Genomic DNA, 25,382 nt, shown 5'->3' on the forward strand with positions numbered 1-25,382 from the left:
GCTGGACGTGATTTCCTGCAAGACAGGAATGTCAGTGTTCTGCCATGGCCAGCGAAGAGCCCGGATCTCAAGCCCATTGAGCACGTCTGGGACCTGTTGGATCGGAGGGTGAGGGCTAGGGCCATTCCCCCCAGAAACGTCCGGGAACTTGCAAGTGCCTTGGTGGAAGAGTGAGGTAACATCTCACAGCAAGAACTGGCCAATCTGGGTCAGTCCATGAGGAGGAGATGCAGTACAGGACTTAATGCAGCTGGTGGCCACAACAGATACTGACCGTTACTTTTGATTTTGACCCCCCCTTGTTCAGGGACACATTATTCAATTTCTGTTAGTCACATGTCTGTGAAACTTGTTCAGTTTATGTGTTAGTTGTTGAATCTTTTTATGTTAATACAAATATTTACACATGTTAAGTTTGCTGAAAATAAAAGCAGTTGAAAGTGAGAGGATGTTTATTTTTTTGCTGAGTATATATATGTGTGTGTGTGTGTGTGTGTGTGGGTGCGTGTGCGTGTGTGTGTGTGTGTGTGTTTGAGAGAGAGAGAGAGAGAGAGAGAGAGAGAGAGAGAGAGAGCAAGTGGGCAATAGAAAGTTTCACATTAATCACTGAGCTGTACAAACAGTATTGACAATATACAGATTCATTTATGTGAATCATTAAGCAATGACAACTACAGCCAATTTAATAGCACTCTTTTACCCTGTAATTTGCACTGCATTAAGTACTTTCTTTGCACATGTACCTCCACTGTTTATTTATGCAAACATAAAGCAGCAACTAGAAAACTAGCAACATTTCTATAATGTTGGCCTATTTTTTAAAAAATATTCCCCTTTTTGATGCCCTGCATTTTTCTGCACATCCCTGCATATGTGAGATAATGTGCATCAGCCAATGTCCCCAACATCACAAGATATAACACAGAATACAGAAATAAAAAGCCACTGTATGACACTATTAAACAAAGTGCAAGCAGCTTCAAGAGAGGCTTTTCATGTATTACTTATTATCTCTCCTCTTTGGACAATGGAACTAAAATAGGGCTGCTGGATTTATTTGATACAGAATAAATCAGGAAACAAAAACATGCATAAAATGCGTCTTAGCCCCAATTATTTTGCCAAAAAAAAATAAGTTGCATGTATTCTGTTTCACACTAAAACAATTGACTGAAGTTAGATTCATTTCCAGCTCCATTGTATTTCCCTAGTGAACTGCAACAAGGTAACAGGAGACAAAAAGACTAATAAATATGCATTGGCACAAGCCTGAGTAATTCGCTGCCTTGTGCGTGATATATTTCATGCATTGGGAGCAGGATTTTCTATTCTGTCCTACCCTTTCACTTGATGTGCCGTTTGAAATGTCTCTGCATTTATTGTTTTACTAGGTGAAAATGTAATTCCAGGTCATGTTCTGTATTCTACACCATATAACCCACCACAAAAGGAACTGAAGGGGTGACCTTTCTACCCTCTGGTGGACAGAAGAAACTGGAGAAGACGATTTGCCCATTTACAGCAGCATAGGCTGTTTGTTTAAGGGAGAAGACTGGAAACAGGGTGTGATTTGATGACCTGCCAGTTAGTTCCATACTCATTTATTTCAATGGTCAAAAATCTGTCAAATTAGGGGTACAATTTGGTCCAGGATAGGGTTAGGCATTGCTTTTCTACGGACTTAACTGAATCGGTTGTAGATTTATAGAAGCTGAGCTTGACAGTTTGATGTTGGCCATGGTTTGGCCCACTGGTAAGGTTGAAATCTAGGGCTACATTTCAGGAATCTAATACCACACCATTGGGTCTGAGTCAGAACAGCACTAATGTAATGTAGTAAATGTTCATGATCTCAATAAATGTCAACATTAAGTGTATTTTATTTTCTAGTGAAAGACAGCTTAGTAACGGTGTTGAAAGTGTTACATTTTTCAATGATGCATGTCACAATATTGTAAACAATTACAAAGCCAGTCAACGGGGGTCCACACACGAATAGTAATTTCAAAGAGATGGATAGAAGTGAGAAATTACACAGCGTTGACCGTGCAAAAACATGTGAAGCACTTGCCTAGATTCCGTCAGATTAATATGTTTGTCCTCAGGGCAAAACCCACACGAGGAATTTATGCTTAAGGAAGTTTAATGGGATTTGAGGTTTTCACATTTTACAATGAAATATGGGAATATAGGAGCACTACAGTACTGCAAAGGGCTAGTATATCATTTGGAGGGCAATGAACATGAATAAGTGCCTCTGCCAGATGAGACTTCGGCATCACAAACACTACAGACCGGCTCAGTGTTTTACAATGTTGAATGGGATGCACATGTATACTCCCATGTTGTCAGTGAAAAGTGTTGGCTGGGGAGTCATTATGTTGTTATTGTGCATAATTAATGTATATGGTGGACTCAGTGCAGTGCAAGCAGCCAACACTAAAACCCATGGATGATTTACTGTAATTAATAACATAACAGGAATCCGATAGAATTGTTTCGGTATTGTGAAAAAGCACATCACACTGAGGTTCCCGTATGTCATCGTTACTGCCTTCATAATGCTGCATCCACTGAAGGACTCTGCAATATTTACAGCACTGCATTTATTTATATATATATATATATATATATATATATATATATATATATATATATATATATTATTATGTTTTTTGTCATCAGTTAATAAAGGCATCTTTACTAGATGATATTATGTTGTATAAATCTACAGTATTAATTTGGTTGTCTTGGTTTTATTATTCCATGGTTGTATCTTTCACACTTTCACCATCCCAAATATTCTGTTAGACAATACAGAAGTGCTGCCTTGAACCATTTGCTGTAACAGTGTGGCACTTCATTTGATTAATTATTCCAGCTCTGAACTAGTGTAATGAAATTAAAATTTAAAATATGAATATATATATCACCATCACTCTATATCAATTCACTGCTGGATGATGGCCTCCCCAGATGTGTCCACATGTTTTTTGTTAACACATGTGAAATATGAAATATTACTTATTGTCCCCCAAAACATACTTATTTCACTTATTGAAATATGTATTTGTTTCATTCAATCTAACTGAGAATGTTAACAGTTATGGAAGCATGTATTCATTGGCACATATTTCAGTATAGGGTTAAGAAAAAGCACAAGGTTTCCCTTTCTCCCTGTTCAATTTAAATACCTGCTCACTCTGATCAAACCTGCCATGCAGCTTAAGTCACATCAGGCTCCAGTGGGGCTTCCGGCTGTGTACAAGAACTGGTACACGATTCTGAATCATCCAAGTTATGGTCTGAACAAGACAGAAGGTGCCCTCTAGAAAGACTGTACAGCATAAGTTCTTTGGCGTACTGAGTTTGAATTGATTATGCATCACTGGAGATGGCAAATAGTGACCTCCTTCAGCTAGCTAGCAGAGCCATGTCTTCTCCATCCACGTGAAATCAAATAAAAGAAAAAAGGACGGTGGTAAGAAATGCCATAAATACATAACTAACAGACAGAAGAACTGCACGGCAAAATAATAAATAGCTTTTTTCAATAAGGTGTCCGTTACAAACACTTTAGTTTATTTGATCTCAATAAGGTTGTTTAGAAAGCAGGTTAACATTCCTCTCTACTGGAATGGAGGTCATTTGAGTGTCTGTAAATAAGAGACACGCACTACACTTTTCCTTGTGCTCCAGAAAACCTTCAGATACCTTTAAATATCAATGGCTGTTGTGACCGTAGAGTGTATCTGCATGCTGGCACAGCCTAGACCTCTTTAAATGTTATTACATATATGAACAAGACATATGAATCTAGAAAATAAATCATATTGTAGTGTAGAAAAAATAAATAACAAACATTGGCTGTTAAATGTGTATTGGGGCATAGAAGCAAATATATATAGTGTTGCTGTTCTTTGGTTCAATGTATAAAAGCAATCTGGAGATTAAAAAAAAGCTTTTTACAGCTGTATTCAGAGCAAAGTAATACAATCTTAAAACCAACTGACCTTTGATTAATTACTGTCATATTCCACAACATTTAGTTTTCTTGGTTTGTGTGGTAAAATTACCAAAGGGTGCTTGGATTGGGGTTATATTAAAATAAATGACAAAATGTCAGCATACACAGATCAGACATTCTGATTCAGAAAAATAATTGTGCTGCCTAATTAAATCCACAAGCACAGGGCCACTGCTCGCAGTTTGAAATATCTCAGCCTGGCCCCACAGAATACGTTGTCAGCAGATCATAATCAGGTTCAATTAGCATATCCAAACCCAGGGGGCTTTTGCCTCCCTAGTCTGGGCCTGTGCTGAGTATTGCTATAGTCATTAACCATGGACTACCTGCAATCTCCATCAGGAATGTCTCTCGCCACACGATACAAGCTTCTGAGTAGCACAGGCAAGCCAATCTACCAATCTATCTATACAAACAAGCTAAACATACAAAGCATTAAATACATTAAAGCAAGTCCATCTGACACAGGAGGAAAATGTCCACCTAATAGTAATTAACTTTGTCATGTGGAAAGACAAGTTCCAATTAAAAATGTTCAATTGGGATAATTACAATGCTGGAAAACAATTCATGAGCATCCAGCTCAACAAACAGCAGTTCTTTAGAAGCTGCAAATTAATGCTGCATTAATAATTCCATCAGAGTGTAAGAAAGTTAAACCGTCAAACCAAATGTTCTGCGTTAACTTTGATTTCTGTGACAATTAGGTTTAGAATATCAATGTTTTGCTCAGTTTAGCACCAGACAGCCAACACTCAACCACTTGATATAGGTGAAACAGAATGTTTTTTACTCTAGTGGAAAATGTAGAACACATACAACATTTTAATGTAAATGGAAAGTAAATGAAAAGATAGAAAATATGTATTAAAATGTTTCAACACATTATTACATTGATTTTTATATTTTTTAATGCTGTAGGCTAAAATAACTGGCATCTGATTCATTTACATTATCAAGTGGGACTCGTTTTCATTTCATTAGTATTGATTGTACTTTTTGTCTGGCTGTATATTCTTTTTTCTCTTTATATATGTATTCTTTTTTCTAATTTGGTTTTAGATGTCTTTCTTATGGTGATAAAAATAATAATTAATCATTCTCTCTTTGCAGTATTAAGAAACGATTACGAGTTTTCTTATTTCCTAACTAGGTCTGTAGTTATTATTATTTATTTATTTATTTATTTTGTAGCTCTTTATTTTACAATTTGTTCCAATATATTTATTTAGTATTGTCAGTATAGTCTTATTTTAAGCAAAATGGTCATGTCTGTCTTTACTGTAATTTGTATGTATCTTGGGTTCCATCGGATTAAAAAGTACAAATAAAATCACAGCAAAGGTCTTACAGTTTGGCTTCAAACACATTTCATAAATATTAAATATACCAACTAAAGAATAGCCAGCCCTGATTTAACTTCAAACACAAAAAGTCAAAAGGAATACTGCATTTAAAAAGAAATAAACAAAGTAGAATACCTGATGCAGTTTTAGCACAGTTTGTCTAAATCCTTCACTTGACAGCACTATTGACACATAGAGCTCATGTTAATATTTCTCTATGTCTTAAATGCATGATTTTTTATTTTTACCTGACATCCACCGCATCTTCCATAACAGTCATGTCAGTTTTGCACTTGGCTGATGGATTTATGGCCAGTTCGGCTGGTGGGATGACAAAACTCTTGCTGAGGGGCAGCCACATGCCTTCACCGAGAGTGTAGGTGAACCTACAAAATACAATACAAAATACTATTAATGATCCTTAGCAAAGGTTTTTGTTAAAAAAATAATAATTGTAAGAAAGAGTCACACTTTTATTTGCTTTCAAGGCAGGCACAAGTAATACAAATAAAAGAAATGCAAGACTTAAAGGTGACAAAATAATTCAGGACGTATTTGAAAATCTGGAGAAACCATCACAAACATCTAAAATATACACATATACACAAATATATAATCAATATATGAACATAAATGGTTATATTATTGATAATACTTCTGCTTTTCCTGTAAGATTAATTGTAAAAAAACATTCATTTTTTTCTTTGCACGCACAAAATAGACATTTGATTGATTTTCCATCTTAAATGGATTTCTTAAAATTTCTGGTGATGAATCATGGCCCAAGTGAAACTTTCATTAAACGTGTCCAGCTCGGAGGGAATCCTTGGCCAATCAGAGTAAAATGGTGACACATCTTGCTACACAAATAGGGCTGTGTACAGTGAGCAGTGACATTACTCATTAACTGCATAACGCATGCATAAGCAACATTACATAGCACATATTAAAGCAGTGGCATTTGTGTGTGACTCATTAACACACTGTTCTCACAACTAGAATTATCCCCCCCACACAAAATGACTTCTGTAATTACTCCTTTTACTACAGATAATGTCAATGTTGTTTAATGAGCCAACTGATAATTGACAATATTTTGCGTCTGATTAGTTAAAACGAAGCTTGGCTACAATACCAGGGAATAAATATGAAAACCCCATTGCGTAACCCTGATAAGGACTCTGCTACCGTGCACCCAGACGAACCTGAAAATGACGGGTGATCACACAGAAATGAAAAGGTCAGGAAGGCAATCAGCAAAAATAAATAGAAATGCATAAATACGGAAAATAACAAATCACACTCTTTTGTGTCTTTAAAGCTGGGGCTGCTATATGATCGCTTGAATAATCTGAGCCAGACAGAATAAACAGCAACAGAAGTGTTCTTCAGGCACCCAGAGGAATTGCAGCTGAGCTGTAGTAAATGCACAGTACAAGTATGTGGATCTCCACCGGGAATTTAGAAAAACTCTTGAAAAAAACACAAACATTTTCCACCGGAATGGTTTATCTACAGTCCATAAGAAATAAGAAATAAGGACACCATCTCTTCAGCATTTTAGATTGATTTAAACATTTTTTTCCCTTTACTTTTAGTTTCATTACTACTACATTAAGGTCCAATCGATCTTCAGTTCGGAAAGGGAACCTCTGCATTGAACATACATTTGATGGCATAATTTAGCCTTGTACTGTACAGGATAAAATTAATTACATCAATGAAAAGTGAGAGGAAAATGAATGGTAATAAAATAAACAGGAGAGAGGAAGGACAAGTGTCGTTTGAGGCCAACTACCCCAAGAGAAAGCCTCAACATATACATAACAACTTCATACACACATTAAACCACAATGTAATCTGAAGAGAAAGAATAACAAACTATTAGTATGATACACGTAGTGACAGACAGGGGAAATGGTGGGTTTAAAAAGATAAAGATTGTTTTAAATTTTTTATTTGCATAATCTTTTGAAATAATAACAGCAGCAACAACACCAAATGCTTTTTAAAAACAGAAATTAAAATGTAGTTGCATACGTTCAGATCACTTTTGCTACGAGGTTGATACAAGATACAGAAATAGCTGGAGGTGAAGGGGTTAATGAGGGGGAATTTTTTTTACAATTTATGCAAAGTGTACACCCAAAGTTACATAACGGATGTCTAATGAAATGCTAACTTTGCATAACAAGAGGGCAATAGACACGTGAACGTTAACAGCTACTCTATGAAAAGAATGATTAAACAGCTATAAAAGGAAAAGCTTTAATTATGTCCCTCCAATTACTTTTCCTGTTTAAACTCCAGTGTGCGATGAATCAAAATTCCCACCCTCCAACCATTTAATAACTTTCAATGGATTCTCACAACTGATTACATGGAGCAAGTCTATTTAGTTTTTATTATTACCTTATTTAACTTGGGATTAGAGACTAACTAGCTTTTCAATTATGTTTTATTAGTTATAGAACACTGCAGTGCAAGCATGCTTTTTATACCTGACTAAATGAGAGAAACAATGTCTTCTCCCTCACAGCTTCCTATTGTGTTGCGTGCCCAGGTCCTGCCAAACTGCATTTATGTTTCCATGCATTCATTAAACCAGCAATTTCAACCAAAGGTTTAAGGAATTAGTCAGCCAATTCCTGCTTCAAGTCACATTATTGTCGCCAGATAGGACACTACTATGTGCAGCTGCTTATATGAATCTTTTTTATATGATTTAACCTCGTTTACTTCATAGTACCAAAAAATGTAGTCTTACAGAAAGGAAAGATGAATGCATACATTTTAATTTGCACTGTAAGAAGGCTGTATTTACCAGTTACAGCGCACATAGGGGACTATAAAATCACCTTCAAATATTATGATTAAAATATTAAAATGTTGAAGGGGGAATCAAACACTGATCTCCTATGCCCCAGCTTTTCTCCAAGAGGTCCAGATGTGCTGACAAAATCCCCTCCCAACTCATGCATGTTACATTATATTCCAGTCATTCCCACAAATGAAAATGTTTGTGTGAGGTAAAGGGGCATGATCCCTTTACCACACTTATACAGAGTGTACAAATGTTTATATACTGATATCTAGAATGGTCACTGGTTATTATTAACATTATTAAAAGGTTGTCGGAAAAAAGTATATATTGGTGAAGATTAAATATACTTTCAAGGCTGTATGAGAATTTAAAATTGACATTCTGGCACCAGTAAAATAAATGAACACCCTGGTATTTTGCTTATTTTACAATATAAGCTCAGGGAACAGAAATAAGTTATCAATTTCCACCTGCCTTCAAAGTTTGACAAGACTGACGACTCAAAGAAGGAGGCTGAAGTGAAATAAGAAAATATTCCACATAAAAGAAAAACATACCAGTTGAGTTTGGTGTTACATCTACAATGCCCATAGTCTGATTTATTTAATTACTCCATCAAAAGAAATAATGTTTTTTATTTCTCCTTTTGCATGGATTCTTACAAGAAATGTTTACTGAATAACAACTACATTACCTTTAACAAAGCCTGGGCATTTGACAAAACCAATGTATACTCAAGTGGAAAATAAATACATCTGAATTATGGAAAGTGGGAGGGGGGGATGTTCATGCTTGATTTACTTTACAATGCACAGTGCAAAGACAAATTCAATAATAATAATACAAAAAGTTGAAATTATTATACCCATAGCAATTTGAATTCAAGTATTAAAATGGGTTCAATACTCGGCAAGTCTTAACTCTGGTTGAAACACTAAAACACAATCAAGTCTCACACCATGGGAACATCTTAATAAAGAGAAATGAAAAAGCACACTATTATATATAAAAAAACATCATTACTAAACATTTTGTACCGTATAATGGAATACATAATTACCATATCATTCTTCCAAGCTATTCAAAATTACTACTTTATCTTATTGTATCAAACAATATTACTAGATTTTTAGATTTTTTTTCAAATGCAATTTTCACAGAGCTGAATGCAGATGAGGTAAAAAAAAAACAACTGAATATTGAATATACTTTCAATTAAGCTGAAGTTATGTTATTAACTATGTTATCAATTCAGATTTCCGATGCAGGCGTGTTACTTTTCACTTTGTCTTTTTATTGAGGCATTACAGAGATTTCACCTGGATCATCTGTTCTTCCAGTCGATGTCATCTTGATTCTTACACACAGCTATTATATCTGTGAGTCTCCTGTCACCTGGTGCATGTCTATAGGTATTTGTCAAGAATATATGCAACTACCTTCAAAATGGTTTTTAAGTCCACATGAGTAAATACTATCTGGGTCTGAAGACTTGAGTCACATTGAGATCAGTTTCACACTGCATCTCATTTTGACTAGATGCTTCTGGTTTCCTCTTTAGAAACCACCTGAGCTAAGATTTCAATACAAACATTTGCTACTAATTTTTTGGACACTAAACTCATATTTCATTCTCACACAGTCAATTTTTCATAGAACTGGACATTGACAGCAATATTAATTTGAACATATTCATCTCCTACCAGGACATTTTAAAGGTCATCGTTTTTCCATGATTGGCCTTACCTGATAAACTGTCCTTGTTAGGTTTGAAAAAGTACAGTCAAAAATATTCATATTAATATTTAATTAATATTCATAAGTTGAATATTTTCACCAGTTTTTGCTCAGCCACCTTGTGTTGCCCAAATTAAAAGCAAGGAAGTTAAAAGTGTCGTCAAACTAAACAACAAAGTGCTCTCACCTGAAGATGCGATCTGAGGGTTGCTCTCCCATTACCAAGTCAAAGCCTCGCTGGAAGATGGTGTATGGCCAAGGACTGGGAACAAACAACAGCCATGAGACTTATTTATCACTGTTTAATTTATTCAGTAGCTCAAAGCCAACTGGTGTCTTGCAATTGGAATAGATTTTATTTCTTGCATTCATAAAAACAACCTGCTGTGGAGTAATTATGTAAGTATCAAGAATTGTGTGTACTGTCAGATCATTATAACATTTTCTTTCTCACCAGACAAGTGATGCAGTAGGTTAGAGAATGGATGTAAGCCTTGATTGACAACACAGAATAGGTAAAAGAGTTTAAAATGAAGCGCGGACACCAGGTTTTAATCTGTTCCAATAAGTTGAACTGGCAGAGAAATGGGCATTTTTATGCAATTTGAGCCCATGCAATTACCACTTGTGATGACTAATAGGTTTTGAAACCAGGGATTTGGGGATTATTCTATTAGCATGAGGCATCTGCTGAATGCAAAAATCATGCACCTGAAAATAAGTATTTTACTGATGGATTTTTAAGCATCAGAGAAAAAACTAACCACGTGGCATCATGTGTCAGAGACGATAAAATCCATAATATGGCCATAATACATTTGACATTGATTGAATATGTTAATCTGTTAAAAATAATATATTTCAATTCTTGTAAAACAGGGCAACACATGTAATTCAGAAAATATTTTGAATCCACCAGGTTCAATGGATTATCAGCTTTCCATATCCTTAGGTCTTTTTCATTCTGATGCTCCCCCAGGTGATAAATCCAATTAAGACCTATTCGCGGCTTCACACTGTAGTGCAAAGTGAACAAGCGCCCGGGACCGGAGCGATTTCACACCATTATTATGCCCTGCTGATCATTTCACTCGGTGCCCTAATTATCGGATGGATCACACCAGCATCATCCTTCCTATCATTATTTAAATTAAAACACTGAGACTCCATCATGGGTATATGTAAATCATAATCTGCACAAGAAGCATTCCCTGATTTTGTCAATTTAATAATAATAATAAAAATGTACTTGAGTTCATAATAACTAATTAGCGTCCATTACTTAAGTAGTCTGTCTACAGGGGTTGAAAAGAATCTTAATTTTATAGTAATATATTTAATAGACTAATGGATCAATTACATATATGAAAGAAAGAAACAACCAAAGCAACTCCAAACCTATGTGTTTGTTTTTCTGGGCTTGCACAAAATTGTACATTAATTAAACTCATTAATTATCCTTCTGAGGATATAAGGATCGTTTATCAGTTTTATCTAACACATCCCATGCCATATCAGATGTGTATGTTTTGTTTATTCATTCACTCTTAAGTAGGAGTGAGTTAAGTCAAGTTTTTCAATAAATACCTAACACATAAAATCTCACCACAGAATTTCACAGTATCGCTGCTTCAATTGGACCAGAGTGAAAAGTCCTGTCGTTGACCAAAGATTTATTTAGGTATTTGTTTACAGGGTTCACTGGTGATGGATCTTTTTAGCAGACACCGTTTATGTCTTTTTCACTGATGTATCACCTGAGTTGGCTATCTATTGAAAGCAATTACAAGCTATTCCAACTTTTTTCCGGATGGCAGGAAGCAGCTGAAAAAGGGAATGTGTGTGTGACAAAAATGAGACCAATGGCCATGTGTACTTATACATATATATAAACCACATTAAGAGGTGTGTGATATACAGAATCCTGATTATGTTGTAAATATCCCTAATAAATTGAATATTCTAAGATAAACCTTTAAAGCGCTGTTGTGTACATAGAGCTTCCTAGACTCTAACCACTGTCGAATGGGATATTGAAGTGCTAACAACACATACTGAACACTCCATAGATCATCTATATTTCAGCTGAAACATTTTGTTCATATACAAGATAACATTCATAGTATGAGCATGCTGTATTGGCAGTGTTGTAATGAGCTGGCAATCCAGGTTCGATTCCAGGCTAAAATAAAAATGTCAATAAAGACCTTTCCTGGAACCTTTTAAAATGTGGTTCCACTTCAGCCAATGTGACATATTATACTGTAGCAGAACGACGTCTTCAAGAGGTTGATGAAGGTGTTGTTTTTAGTTGTTTTTATTCCAGAATTATCCATCATTCATAACTGAACGACAGAAAGTGTGTTTTTATTATTATTAAAAAGACAGATATTGTTATTTTGTTTAAGTTTGTAACAGGTCAGTGATGCAAAAGTTTTGGAACATGACCAATAACCCATAAAACTATAGGAACTAGTCTGAAATTATAGTCACTCTGCAATACACATGTACTTGGATTTTGCTCCAGTGTGTTTAAACAATGTGTTAAATTACAGTAGAGGAGAATGGCGGGCATGCCGTGCCACCAAACTGCTTGTGATTGTGATAAGCGCTGTGAAGGATAGGTGCCTGATAGCTTGTTTACAGGAACTGCAAATAGCTGTGAGTTATCTCAGGGTGAGTGGGCTTACGTAAGGTAACGACAGATATAACACTATTCTGAAAGGACACATGACCCCACATGTTCCACAAATGACTGACAGAACCCTTGGCAAAAGATAAATCCAGACTCCGGCTAGACACTGATGCATTATGCATCCCACTCATTAGAAATCTAACGAAAAAGATGATCCTATAACTGAAAAAGGGCACTAAGTGTGTGACACCTTTTCTAAATTGCCATTCTTTTCATGAAACCTGCCTGAATTATAAAATGGCTTAAAAAAAAATCTGTAAATATGGTCATATTAATAACAAATACATCGTTGCTTACCCTTGATTCGGTCCCCACTCATTCCGGATACAAAGATGCTTGTGGACTGGGTCCTTCATGTAACCATCAAAGCACAGACAATCACCTGGTGGGAAAAATACAAAATGGTCCCATAATCTAGAGTCTGTGCACAGTCTGTAACCCATCACAGGACAGCTTGGAAGCAGAACTCCTTCAGGCCTTAGAAGTGAAATGTGTTCTCTTTTGACCTCATCTTTTAACTGCCCTCACATCGTTCACGGCCATCTGTCAAAAGATTACCCGAGGTAAAATTAGACAGGTGATATAGATGTATTTCAGCCAGAACTGCTTTGTTAGCTCCAGAAAGTAAATTCAATTTTTCCGTCAGATGCCAAAAGGTGTGAAACACATCTACAGCTACACGGCAAATGAAGCAATTAACAAAATAAAATGCAATTAACATTATGTGATGATTACGTGCTAAGCAGCTAAGCTGATAAAAAGTAAACCCCGGACAATGCATTGATATAGAGAGCGCCCAAGCCTAACCCAGTGGGAACAGGGTGCAAAAACATTAAATACATATTAAGTGACCTCATCTGCACACACAGGTTACACTGAGCCGGTATGTGTGGGAGAAAACGCTACAGTTGCAAAAGAAACGTCCGCCACTACTTATTATTCTGCGAATGTAATTATCTGATGTTTACCACTTGTTGGGAAGCATGACTTCGCAGGGCAGCTCTATGCCCTGTATTTGCTCTGTATCAGTCTCGTAATCAGTAGTGCTTATTTGGGCTATCAGAAACACTGAGGGCCATCTCTTTTTGCTGAACCATCATGTCTGAGCCCACCAGTGTAATGTCTGTTATAATTTGATTCTGTCTGATTGATGGGGGTGAACTTTATAGCCGAGGACTGGCTCAAGCAACGAGCATATCTTGCATGTTTTTCCAGGGAGACGGGGAACGGACAGTAATGTCACAGTGCAGTGCAAAATGTTGGATCCATGAGGGGGTGTCTCCTGCAGCTTAAAGACAGAGGATATTGAAAGTGCATGACACGGAGCAGTCTCGATAACGAGCAACGGGAGTCTGGACCGGTTATTTTCGGTTTCTTCTGGCTGAGCTGTCATTTGCAATCTAACAATAATCTTTCAGTTTTGTAGACCGATGATTATTTCAAAATACCTTTTGTTTTTAATATATAAGAAGATGCCAAGGCATATTGTACATGCTACATGCTATATGGGTTTCAGACGTCCATTTCTTATTGTCATGTATGCAGCATGTATGCGGCAGCTTACCAAAGAAATCCACTCTAAATTATTAAATATTTCACTGGTCGCCTTCGGTAAAATGTCTAAAAATAAGCCGACAAGGTTACAGCTCCTAGTGATTAATTAAAGAATTCAATTGAAGTGTCTTTGTTTTAAAAAAAGTTTTGTACAACTTCGGTCACCAGAGAGGAAATATTGAATTATTTATGAGATGCACATTTTACCAGTCACTGTAACAAATCACTGCAAATAGTATTGCTTTACTTCTCACCTTCCTCTAGATTTGCGAAGGGGAAATACCGCAATAATGTTGACACTATCACAATGCAGAAATGGCCCTGCCTTCAAACCCTGTGTTTATACGTACTGTTAGAAATAATTTAATGCAAACAAATGGCTGGAATCTCTTTTGGAGCCCGCAGTAGCCTGAGTAATTACCAGGAGCGTTTTGGATACATTATAGCTAATGGTTTGGAAACAAAATGAACACAGAAATGCAATCAGGAAAACAGCAACTTTGAGGAATAACCGTGAACATGGAATTCGATTAAGAACACAAGTGCTTTAAACTTTACATATTATTAAGAAAAAATGTCTTCCATTTGCTTCTTAATTAGGTTGTTAAATATAAACGATGTTATGTGTGCTACCTCTATTAAAGGATGTTAGGTGCACGGCTGTTTTCTGTGGTACTATGTGTAGTAAATGTACATTTTTATAAGATCTTGTTTATCAGTTTTCATGTATGTATTTATGAGTAGCTTTTATGCAACTTGCATTATTATAATAATAGTTAATGTAATTCACAAATATGTCTTCTGTGAATGTACTATTATTTTTTGTTAAAATCTGGACCTACCCACAAAACGTAAATTACAAACTTGTACCCATCATGTTTTGATTTATAAGTACAAGAAAGTGGCTTCTGAGAATAAATTAAAACGTGACAGGATACAGGTTTGTACTTTGGGATTCGCGGCTAGGTCAAAGTTTTGATGTGGTAGCTCTTAGTATTATTGCTTGTGGCAGAACAAACCACACAGTAAATCTGGCAAAGTTTATAGATGTCCAATGTACACTGCAAATACTATGGGTTTTATTTTTAATTCCATACTGTCTGGGTCAGTATATGGGATTTAATCAAGGAACATGTTTATCTGAACAAATGTGTTTACAAAAACTCAGAGCTCCTTCAAAAGTGAACAAAACATTTGAACACATTACAACAACATCAAAGCAAAAACACAAGTTTTCATAAAAATCCTATTTGTCTTAAGCAGCTGGTGTGGTACTAGTAGTTCACAAAATTGATGGGATCTTAACATATTGTGTTTTGCAGGCTCATGTTTTTGTTGATTTTTTCTTTTGAAGTAATTGCAGCACTGAGTAAGTAAAAAATAATGTCATAATGGATGTACTACATATTTTGAATAATTTGGAAATCATTGAGGAAGGAAGGTCACAGTATTTATATACCAGACAGATATGTGGTTCACTCATTCACCCTGACATTGATTTCCTGTAATTTATATCTACACTCCCTCTACATAAGAGAATAAGCAAATATGCACTTTAAAAATAATGTTTAAATTGACAGTGTGTTCCAAAGGGAAATATAATAGAAGGTATCTTATGTTTGGTTCAAATGGAGGCTTTTCCATTAAAATATCAACATGACAAGAAATTAATTAGCTCCTTTAACGAATGACTTTGATGGATTGCTCAAGTATATTTATCTTTTTTACCCGGCATAATATAATCACACAAGATCCATGGTTTACTGTTTATATGGTAGTGTGTAATATTTGTAGCAGCAGAGCACACAAAATAACACCTCGGGACATGTCTGACATAGTGGGGAATGCAGGAAATTGGTTTCATTCTGTTTATGGGATGATCTTCAAATGACCAGTAACAGTTAATTATTATGATTTATAATCCCAAATGTATATATAAAATACTATTAAACACAAATTACAGCTATATGTTGATACAGTAGTTCTGCAAATATATATTTTTTTTGCAACTAATAGAACAAAACAAAACTCACAAACAAAAACAAAATGTGGTCTGTCTGGGCATGCTTTCTTTTATATCCTCATGTTCAATGCTCTACTATCAGCACAGCGCTGACATATGTCATTCAATACAATCTCTCAGATGCTGAATGTATAAAAGTAACAGGCTGTAAAATGGCAGAAAGACTTTAGAAAAACAGCAGCAAATCACAGATTGCTACAGGAGGAAACTGCAGGACAATATTCAAACTGAATGTCCTCTAACAAAAGTTATTTTCACTCTTTAATATTTAAACACAAGCACTGACAGTGATATTCACTTACATCAGTCTTTCTGTGGCTCATTGTTCTCGTTTCGCTTTCTGAAACAAAAACCCACACTTCTGTCATGGGTAGTATTCTGACAATCAGTTAAAAAGGGAGATCCATAAGTCTAGCTGCACGACAGTTTGCTCACAAATACATCTTAAAAACAAAATTAAGAAATACTAAACATTACACACAAGCCACTGGCATTGTTGTGGTTGCTGTGTGAGAAAGCAATCGCTCAAGTCAAGAGAAGAGTCTCCGTCCACTTTAACATTATGCATTATGCATTGGCACAGGAACTACACTTTTGACATCACAGCTGTTTCTAATTCCCATGACAGAGCCCACACGGTAAACCTGAGAGATTAAACTCCTTGTTCTGTGAAAATAAAGCAGAATCAAGAAAGCTAAGGGGATGTTCAAAAAATGAAAAATATTGTGCTGCTCACAAGAGGACAATTTTTATTAGTTATTAATGAAGTTCTTTACTCTAGAAAAGTCCCCTACCAGTGTAGCCTGGAGACAGACATACGGTATGTATCTTTTTCCACTGAACTAATGAAATTTAGAGATTGTAAAAGTAGGAGCGGAGTAATGAGAGACAGAAGAAATTATTTGGCTGATTAATAAATGCCTCAGATCTACACTCAGCACAAGGAAATCCAGTTAAAGTACAGGCAGGAATTTAAACCTCTCAGACACCATACTTAAAATGCAGACTGTTTTCTATATTTATTTCATCAGTCCACCAATCACTACACATCCATGTTCTCATCTGTATCTCTTTTTTGTCTTATTTATCTGTCTGTCTTGTGAATATCTAGGCCTCTCCAATCTGCTGGTCTACTGCATCATATGAAAAGCTGAACATGATGATTAAACCAAGATCAGATTCACATCCAACATAGACGTGTCACAAGAAACTCTGCATATTCAACACAAAGTTTGAAAAGTGTAAATGTTTTGTATTTTCTTTTAAAGGAATTCAACTGTGACTATGTACCACCTAAGGTATTTAAGGGTGATACTGCCTTTAGCAATTTAAATCACCCAAAAAAATAATAATAATAATAATAATAATAAAAAAAAAAAAAAAATAATAATAATAATATAATAATAATAATAATAATAATAATAATAATAATAATAATAATATATATAGCAAGGAAACTGTGTGTGGTTTATTTATTTATTTATTTATTTATTTATTTATTTATTTATTTATTTTAATTATGGATGCTTGAACGTAATGTTGTTGTTGTTGTTGTTTTTTTTCCTGAGCTATCCAGATGATTGTTGTAGCAAATCGTTTCCTGAAGATGATTAAATGTATCGCTCAGTTCTTTCACCACAGGGATTTGCTTTTCTAGTTAATTTCCTTATGCAAATTTATTAAAATCACCAAGGATATTATGGTGTGATGTGTTCAAATGGAAACAGAAATGTACTGGAAAAGATATACCTTGACACTGCAGATGCAAGCTAACCTTAGAAAGAAACTGCATGCCAACTTAAAAGGCAATACTTTTCACAGAGTGTTGTTCTCTGTCAGGTCACCAAAAACAAAAGATTGAGAAACCAACTTGTTTATAGAAGCTTTCAGTAAAGTAGTTATAATTCAGAAAGCAATTCACAATGAACAATGGACCAACTTCAAGATGATATAACTGTAAAATGTCCCTTTAAAAATGATGATTACTACTGCATTTCAATTTCACTTGAAACACAATAATCAGTGTTGTGGTTTTCAAAGCTGCCATGTTCCGAAGCTAATATTAATTCTACAAACTATATATTTTCTCTTTATGCTAAGGAAAATACATGAATGTAAATATCTGTACATAATATTTTAATATAAAAGTATATTCTACAGTATAAAATAATTATGTCATGCTATAAAAACTGCATGAATCACAGCCCCCTCACTTGTCAAAACAGAAGAGGCACCACAGGCCAGCACACAGCACAAAAGTTTGCACCTGTCAATCCATTCTGTGAGTCCAACTTTGTATTTTATTACTGGGCCCTGTTTACTTGAAAAGGATATCTTGTGTATGTAAATAATGTTTTAAAGCCTTCTTCATTCTCACACAATAGGATTAAGTAGGCGTTATTGCATGCAAGTGCCAAGCGGCATATTTTTAACTAATTTTGATTAATAAAATATTAAAATCTACAAAAAACAAATATCACAATGTCATTTTTAAACAAAGCTAAACAAAACTTCCTTTATTAAGGAAGTAAAGGTGATATAAAACATGAATCATCACCATCATCATTTAATTGTACAAATACATCATTTGTTTTAATTTTAAAGACTTCTGCTTATCATCAATGCAAATGCAAATACATGTTTTTGAGTTTGAAATATTTTTAAGCTGCATTTCACTGGCACTTCAAAATATAAATGTCAAACGAACGAACCTTTGAATTTTCTATTTTCAAACACCTGGCTAGAAATGAACCTTCAAACCTTTGAACACAACCCTGAACACATTTATTTGTTTTTCTATCATCTCCATTACATACTGAAGGCAGGACAAGGTTTTTCATCTGGAACTGCCAATGACAAACAGTAAACGCAAATCATTTTAAGATCTAACAACTACCCTGAAAAATTTATAAATAAAGAAGACCTTGAAAATATACTGTACTGTATCTGTTCTACTACAAATCAAACTAATAAATATTCAAATTATCCTAAATGTTACAGAAGAACGCCACATGTATTTAAAAGCATGATGAAACTCAAAATTAATTCAGGGTTTGGATCATACGTATAGAAAACAGTTATTTTAATTTACAATGGTCTTAGACTGTAGTATATTGTACCCTTTGTTAAAACAATAAGTATACACAAACTCGCAAAACCTACTCCATAACCAATAAAGTACCATATCTCATCACTTTCTATTGAGCTAGGTTTCCAAACCTTTCATATCTGGCTCAGTAAAAGCCTACACCCTGATTCTTGAGTAAGACAAACAGCAGAGATTTTCGAGTTCAGGTTTAATGGTTATGAATAATAAATACACAGTACAGTACAAATCCACATGGGGCAAATACGGTCGTTTTGATTTCTTATATGCAGCAATGGTGTTGATGTCAGGATAGAGTTGTTATCTCATGTTAACACAATCTACATCTCTATTAATGCAAAAACAAAGCTTGGTGGCACTAATATAATAGTACCTCAGTACTAAAGGATAGTATAAAAAGCCAGTACCTGTTATAGTTCAATTTAATCTGTAATTTCAGAGGGACTTTTTCCAAATCCTTAACAAACTGTAAACTCATTAGTCATTACATAAAGAGTATCATGACTAATGCAAACACACTATCATTCATTACCAGAAGGTCCCACTCTCTAATTTGGCAGGAACCAGTCTTTGTTTCACTGCCCACAGCACAAGACAGAGTACAGCCAGGACTCAGTGCACTGTAATCCTCTTTGGGGAAAAGGTTAAGGAAACAACCCTCCAGGCGATACAAAAATCCCTCACCTTCCAGTCAATTAAAGAGTTCTTCACACCTGCTAATCTGCTAAAATATCACCAAATTAAAGCATGAATCTGAACTGCCTGAGTCAGGCCAATTCCACCCCTCGAGCAATTCATCGTTATATCTGTGCCAAAAGTCAACTGCAGAAGATTTAAAGCAACTAAAACTACCCACAATCCCCTCTCCCCTTTTCCTTTTTTAGTTCTTGAGCATTACACTTAAACTCCCAAATAAAAGCAATCATCTCCACCTACACCTCTTCACTCTTTTTTAACAGATATGAATGCTCAAAACAGACTCTTTTGTGCAACGGTGTTTTCTTATAAACAAGAAGCTGATGGGAACACATGACCAATGGAGAAGTCTATTTATTCATGCAGAACACTGCCAAATCTGTCCCTTTCTTCTTGACACCAACCAACTAACATAATGGATTAGAAATACCATTCAAAAGTAATGCAACCAAAAAGATTGTCTTTTGTATTGTATAGATACCAAATTATTACAATATAAGTTGTTTTAAAATGACAAACACAAAAGAAACACACACGGCAAACACGTCCAACAATCTTAAATCTCGATCTCAGAGCATTCCATACATAATATTAATAACATTAGTAGTCCGACCATTCCTTCTAAAAATATATTCATTACCTATTACCTTTTAAAATGTGTCTTTCTGGGTGTTTTTCAGTTGTCAGGCTTCCACTGACTCCATCTTCCATACAGTGTAAATACAACCCCTCTGCACAGCGAGATTCTTCTTTTTGACAACAGGAGTTCTTTAATAATAGATCTGATTCATTTCTGTCTCTTGAGTTATTACTGTTTGTATTGTGCACAAAGGTTCCCTTAGCTAGATTAATGCCCTCAGCAGACAATTTCAGTGTAATGTTCTTTCATATTATTTATTTTTTTCTTAAAAGAAAGAATAAAAAGCCCTAATGAAAGGATCTGAACAGCACAACACAATTATATTAAAATGTAATGGAAATGAATCTCAGTTTTTTCAGTGCCTGCTGTTACAGTCCTGCTGCAAAGTTTTATGATAGATTAGTTTCAAATAAGCTTCTAGAAGTTCTGTAATGTGTAATTTAATACCGCCGTTTACTACCTGTAGGTAAAACATTTCTAAATAAGTCAAGGTCAAAGGTGAGGGACGCATTATTTGAATCATTATTATATTTTAGATTAAAGCACTATTTTAAGCTCTCAATGTTTGTGTTGGTAGATGTATAGGACCTCATCATAACATTTCATCAATGCTGGCAGTACATTGTTGCTCAGAATATCTAAAATGCCCTTCACAGACACCTACCCCTAAAAAGCACAAGAGCTCATGTTTTCTGTAACTTTTTGCAGACATGTGTTTGTGTGTGGCAAATCTGTCTGACTGACACTGCTTCCACTCCCTGTTATCTTTGCTGTATTAAAATCGGTTTTAATTTGCTGCCTAAGTAAACACGCATCGTACTGGATATTATCGGTGAGATGTTTTTGAGTCTGGAAATCCATACCTGTCTCTGGGTCACACTGATGCTCACAGGGGTCGAGCAGGCGCCGCCCGCAAAGCTCGGTCACCCAGGGGCCACTGGCATTCTGCTGATAGAAGAGCAGGACTTGGGCTGGGTTGAGCCAGTCGCTGGCATCCATCTGACTCCCCTGCAGCAGAATAAACCTGCTCCCTGAGGAGAGAGATTAAACCGGCACGCGGCTCAGAAAATGCAACCCAGACACTATAGTCAACCACAGCGTTCGGCAGCAGGTTTCCTATTGGCAGAGGTTAAAACAAAATCACATTATGGAGAGTGACTGTAAAATTCAGCTACCCTGTGCATGTGTTGTCCACAGGATTAGAATGTCAGAAAACAGTCAAAATGAGACAAGTTACGGTTGTACATGCAAAAATAAAAACAATGAGTCCATTATCAAAGAAAAATAAAAAGCACTGGTTAAAATATCTCTCTATATATAAATCTATAATATAATATTTGGGTTTCTTATCTCAATATTTGTGTGCCACTCCCTTTGCGATAACTGTGCAGCTTGGATTTATCGCTAAAGGTCAGTTCATGGGATATTTCCCATTATCTCCAGAGCAGGAAGGGCAACGACCAACAATATGGGAGCATTCAGCCCAAATGAAACTCACCGTCCGCAATGAGGTGCTCGGGCACGTGCAGAATGACACGGACATTGAGGGGACACGAGAGGTGAGAGGAGTAGACCAAGCCAATCACACAGCTGACAACGCTGATCAGAGTTAGGGTGGTTTTATTGATGGGACTTCGTGGGGAACCTGTCAGATAGAGAATGAAAAGGACCTGTGACCACAGTCTTTGCCTTGGTCTCCGAAGGACTGTACGGTATAAACAAGCAGTCGTAGGACTTACTTCCCATGAAAGGGCTGCTGAATCAAAATGTGGCCGTTGGGAATGGTAGTTGCAAGATCCTAGCCTCAGTGCAGCGAAAAGATAAGGGCTTACCTTTGAAGGAAGCAGCAGTATGTGCTGAGAAAGTGAAATATCCACATAAAAAGTTGGTTGATGCTCTGCTATGTCTCTTTTTTTTTTCCTCTGCCAACTAGGATGGTATTGAGCTACAAACACATCTTCATTTGATGTCAATGTTAAAAAATCCCCTGGAGATACCCAGATGGAGGTGACTGAACTGCAATGCAATTCCCTTTTGAAGAGTAAGTTTACAGGGCTTCTGTCCAGATTTCTAAAGTTCTCTGGTCCATCTATAGCAATTATATTGAGCAACTACAGCTTCCATTCCATTTAATCACAAATCTGATTAATATAACAGCCTAAAAAGAGCTTGGTTTAACTGAATGGCATTTAAACTGTGTGCTGGGTCTATCAATACTATAGCATTAGTTGTAGAACAAAGGTTGTAGCATGTACATTAAAAATGCTTGAAATATTTGAAAGCCATAGATATTCAGGAAGATCAAAAGCTGTGAGTCAAACCTAGCAAGACATTTTATACAAAACAATGTGCTGTCCTGATTTTCTTATAACATTTTGCATTAATGCACAAACCCTATGCATTAAGAAAGAGAGCTGGACATTTGCATCTGGGAATTGGTCCTAGTCCTGTCCTATATACTAGTCATCTCATCTGGCTCAAATAATGGTGGAGATCTTCATCCACCAGTGGGCTAACAATGGCAGTAGACTATGATTATATTTTGAAGGCAAAAATGACATTGAAACCCCTATTCTTCTATAATTATGCAATATTAATGATAATTCTGCAGTGAGGATGCCCGGTGTTTCAGTTATCTCGAAGCCTGATGATGGAAGAGGTGTCAGCACAATAGTAAGAACATAATTAAATAGAAAGACTTGGTCATAATGTTGCTGGAAAAAAGCCCTCTTGTCACACCTGTCAACAAGAAAGAAACCACGAGTTTCTGCCAAGTCAGTACATTCAGCAGAGAATAGCCCTTTTCTGCAGCAGAGCCCTTTGGTCAGATAGAAGCTTGCTTGCAATATAAAATCTAACATTATGAATACAAATAAGTTTTAATAGTAAATGGTACAGATTTATTAAAGAAAGGTTTATTTTAACAGTAAACACTCCTAGATTAAGGGCACTTTCACACCTAGCTCACTTGAATTTGAATCATGGTTCACTTGCAAACTAACTTTCTGTTTGTTTTTAAAGATTGGGTTCAGGTTTTTTTTTCCACCAGGAACATTTTATATTTAATTTGAATTCAGGTTTGATTGCATGATTACTATTGGTGATCGTGCTCCGATCTCTTCCAAGTTACATGAGCGGAAGTTCTGTCTAAATATCTATAAATACATATTTTTAAGAGAATATGTGACATGGTGTGATCTTGCTCTGACTTTCATTAATTCGGTGCTTTTATTGTATAACTGTAGAAGAAAAGGAACATAATAAAAGATGATTGTGAATTTCAGTGGGATACACGTTTTCCTTTTCGAGAAAATCAATCAGTGATCTCGAATATTAAAAAGTTGAACTATGGCAGCTACTTCAGAGGCCTGCCTTTTACCATAACAATAGTTACATTTTTGGACCCTAAACATGGTACATCAAGTATACATCCACTATTCTATATTTAAAACTAAAATCATACCTACCTGACAAAAGTCTCAACCCAAGACAAAAACAGAAACATTTCTAAGAGAATAAAGAGCGAGCGGAACATCCCCAAGCAAACCAGCAACAGGGTGTTAAACAGTGTGGCGTCTGTGTTCAACTGCTTCCATTGTTAATTAGATTAAAGCAGTACAGGTGATTAATTCCTGCAATCCAAACACAGATAAGGTTGACAGTTTAAGATGTTTTCCTCTCACCAAGGTACCTTAAGTTGTAATAGTTCACTTTCCATTTCTTAAATATTTTTCTAATTAAAGGTGTCACATTGTTGCATTGTGCACTAATAGGAGTTGCCTAAGTGGATCAAGCAGTTGTTATAGCATGCACCAATGGCTTGATCTGGGCTCGTGTGCCCCTGCTGGTTACAGGCGGGTCCCTGCGGTTCTGGGCTCCTGGCCTTCTTGACATTCTTCCCCTCTGACAGTGAGTGGGAAGAAGAAACAAACAACAGCAAGGACAAATCTGCCAACTGCCTGTCAGCCTCCTAAACAGCATTTCTCAGAGAAACTTCTAGTGTTGTATTAATTAATCACAACATCCCAAAAGACACGAGTTTGAAAATATGAATTTGAATGCCGAAGGATATTAATTTGAACGTTCGTTTAAAGATATGAATATTTGCTGCTCAACATTCGCCAAGGATCAGGAATTATAAAAAAAAAACAGCTTTTATTTTTAATGTTTTGCTCTTTGTTGAATGGCCGGGGGTACTGATATACATTTTAATTTGCCTAAAAAGAAGAATTTAGTAAACTCAGCAGACTCCACACTTAAAATCTCCCATCAACGACTGTGAAAATGCAGAGTAACAAGCACATTAAAAAAGATCCTCTGAGATTCAAGTGATCTCTACAACCTTCACATTATGTCTGCCAAACTCCTGAACACCCAAGAAATCAAATGCAGTGAAGGCAGATCTGTCTTGGATAATCTCGAGCTCTTGCAGAGACCAGGCCCCTATCATATTTTGAATTTCAACACACATGTAGAGTTAACAGATGCAACCTCCGGCAGAACACTACAGAATTAGCATAACAGGGAACAATAAAGCTGCTAATAAAAGCCATTGGAGTTGCGTTCGCAGCAGTGAGGCTATATCTGGGAGAGGAAGTGGAATTGCAGCCAATCAGAATGAAAAGAGCTACAAATGTGCACTTGGAAAATACATAACTGTGCATCAGCAAATACATATAATTTTCTGCAGGATGAAATGTATGAATATATTAACACTAATTGACACATACTTAA

At 35.8% G+C, this 25,382-nt stretch overlaps 1 protein-coding gene across 1 annotated transcript in view; it reads right to left on the minus strand.

The window, feature by feature from the left end:
* Positions 1–25,382, minus strand: part of astn1 (astrotactin 1) — a 218,998-nt gene that overhangs the window by 129,717 nt on the left and 63,899 nt on the right. Inside the window, exons 6-10 of the mRNA XM_066692128.1 lie at positions 22,147–22,293; positions 21,512–21,679; positions 12,927–13,011; positions 10,122–10,196; positions 5,622–5,759 (exon numbers count right to left, since the gene is read on the minus strand). Coding sequence (XP_066548225.1) covers positions 5,622–5,759; positions 10,122–10,196; positions 12,927–13,011; positions 21,512–21,679; positions 22,147–22,293 — 613 coding nt within the window. The remainder of the gene's footprint in view (positions 1–5,621; positions 5,760–10,121; positions 10,197–12,926; positions 13,012–21,511; positions 21,680–22,146; positions 22,294–25,382) is intronic.

This window comes from Amia ocellicauda, chromosome 19, assembly GCF_036373705.1.
Source record: "Amia ocellicauda isolate fAmiCal2 chromosome 19, fAmiCal2.hap1, whole genome shotgun sequence".
In the NCBI taxonomy this organism is placed as follows: domain Eukaryota; kingdom Metazoa; phylum Chordata; class Actinopteri; order Amiiformes; family Amiidae; genus Amia; species Amia ocellicauda.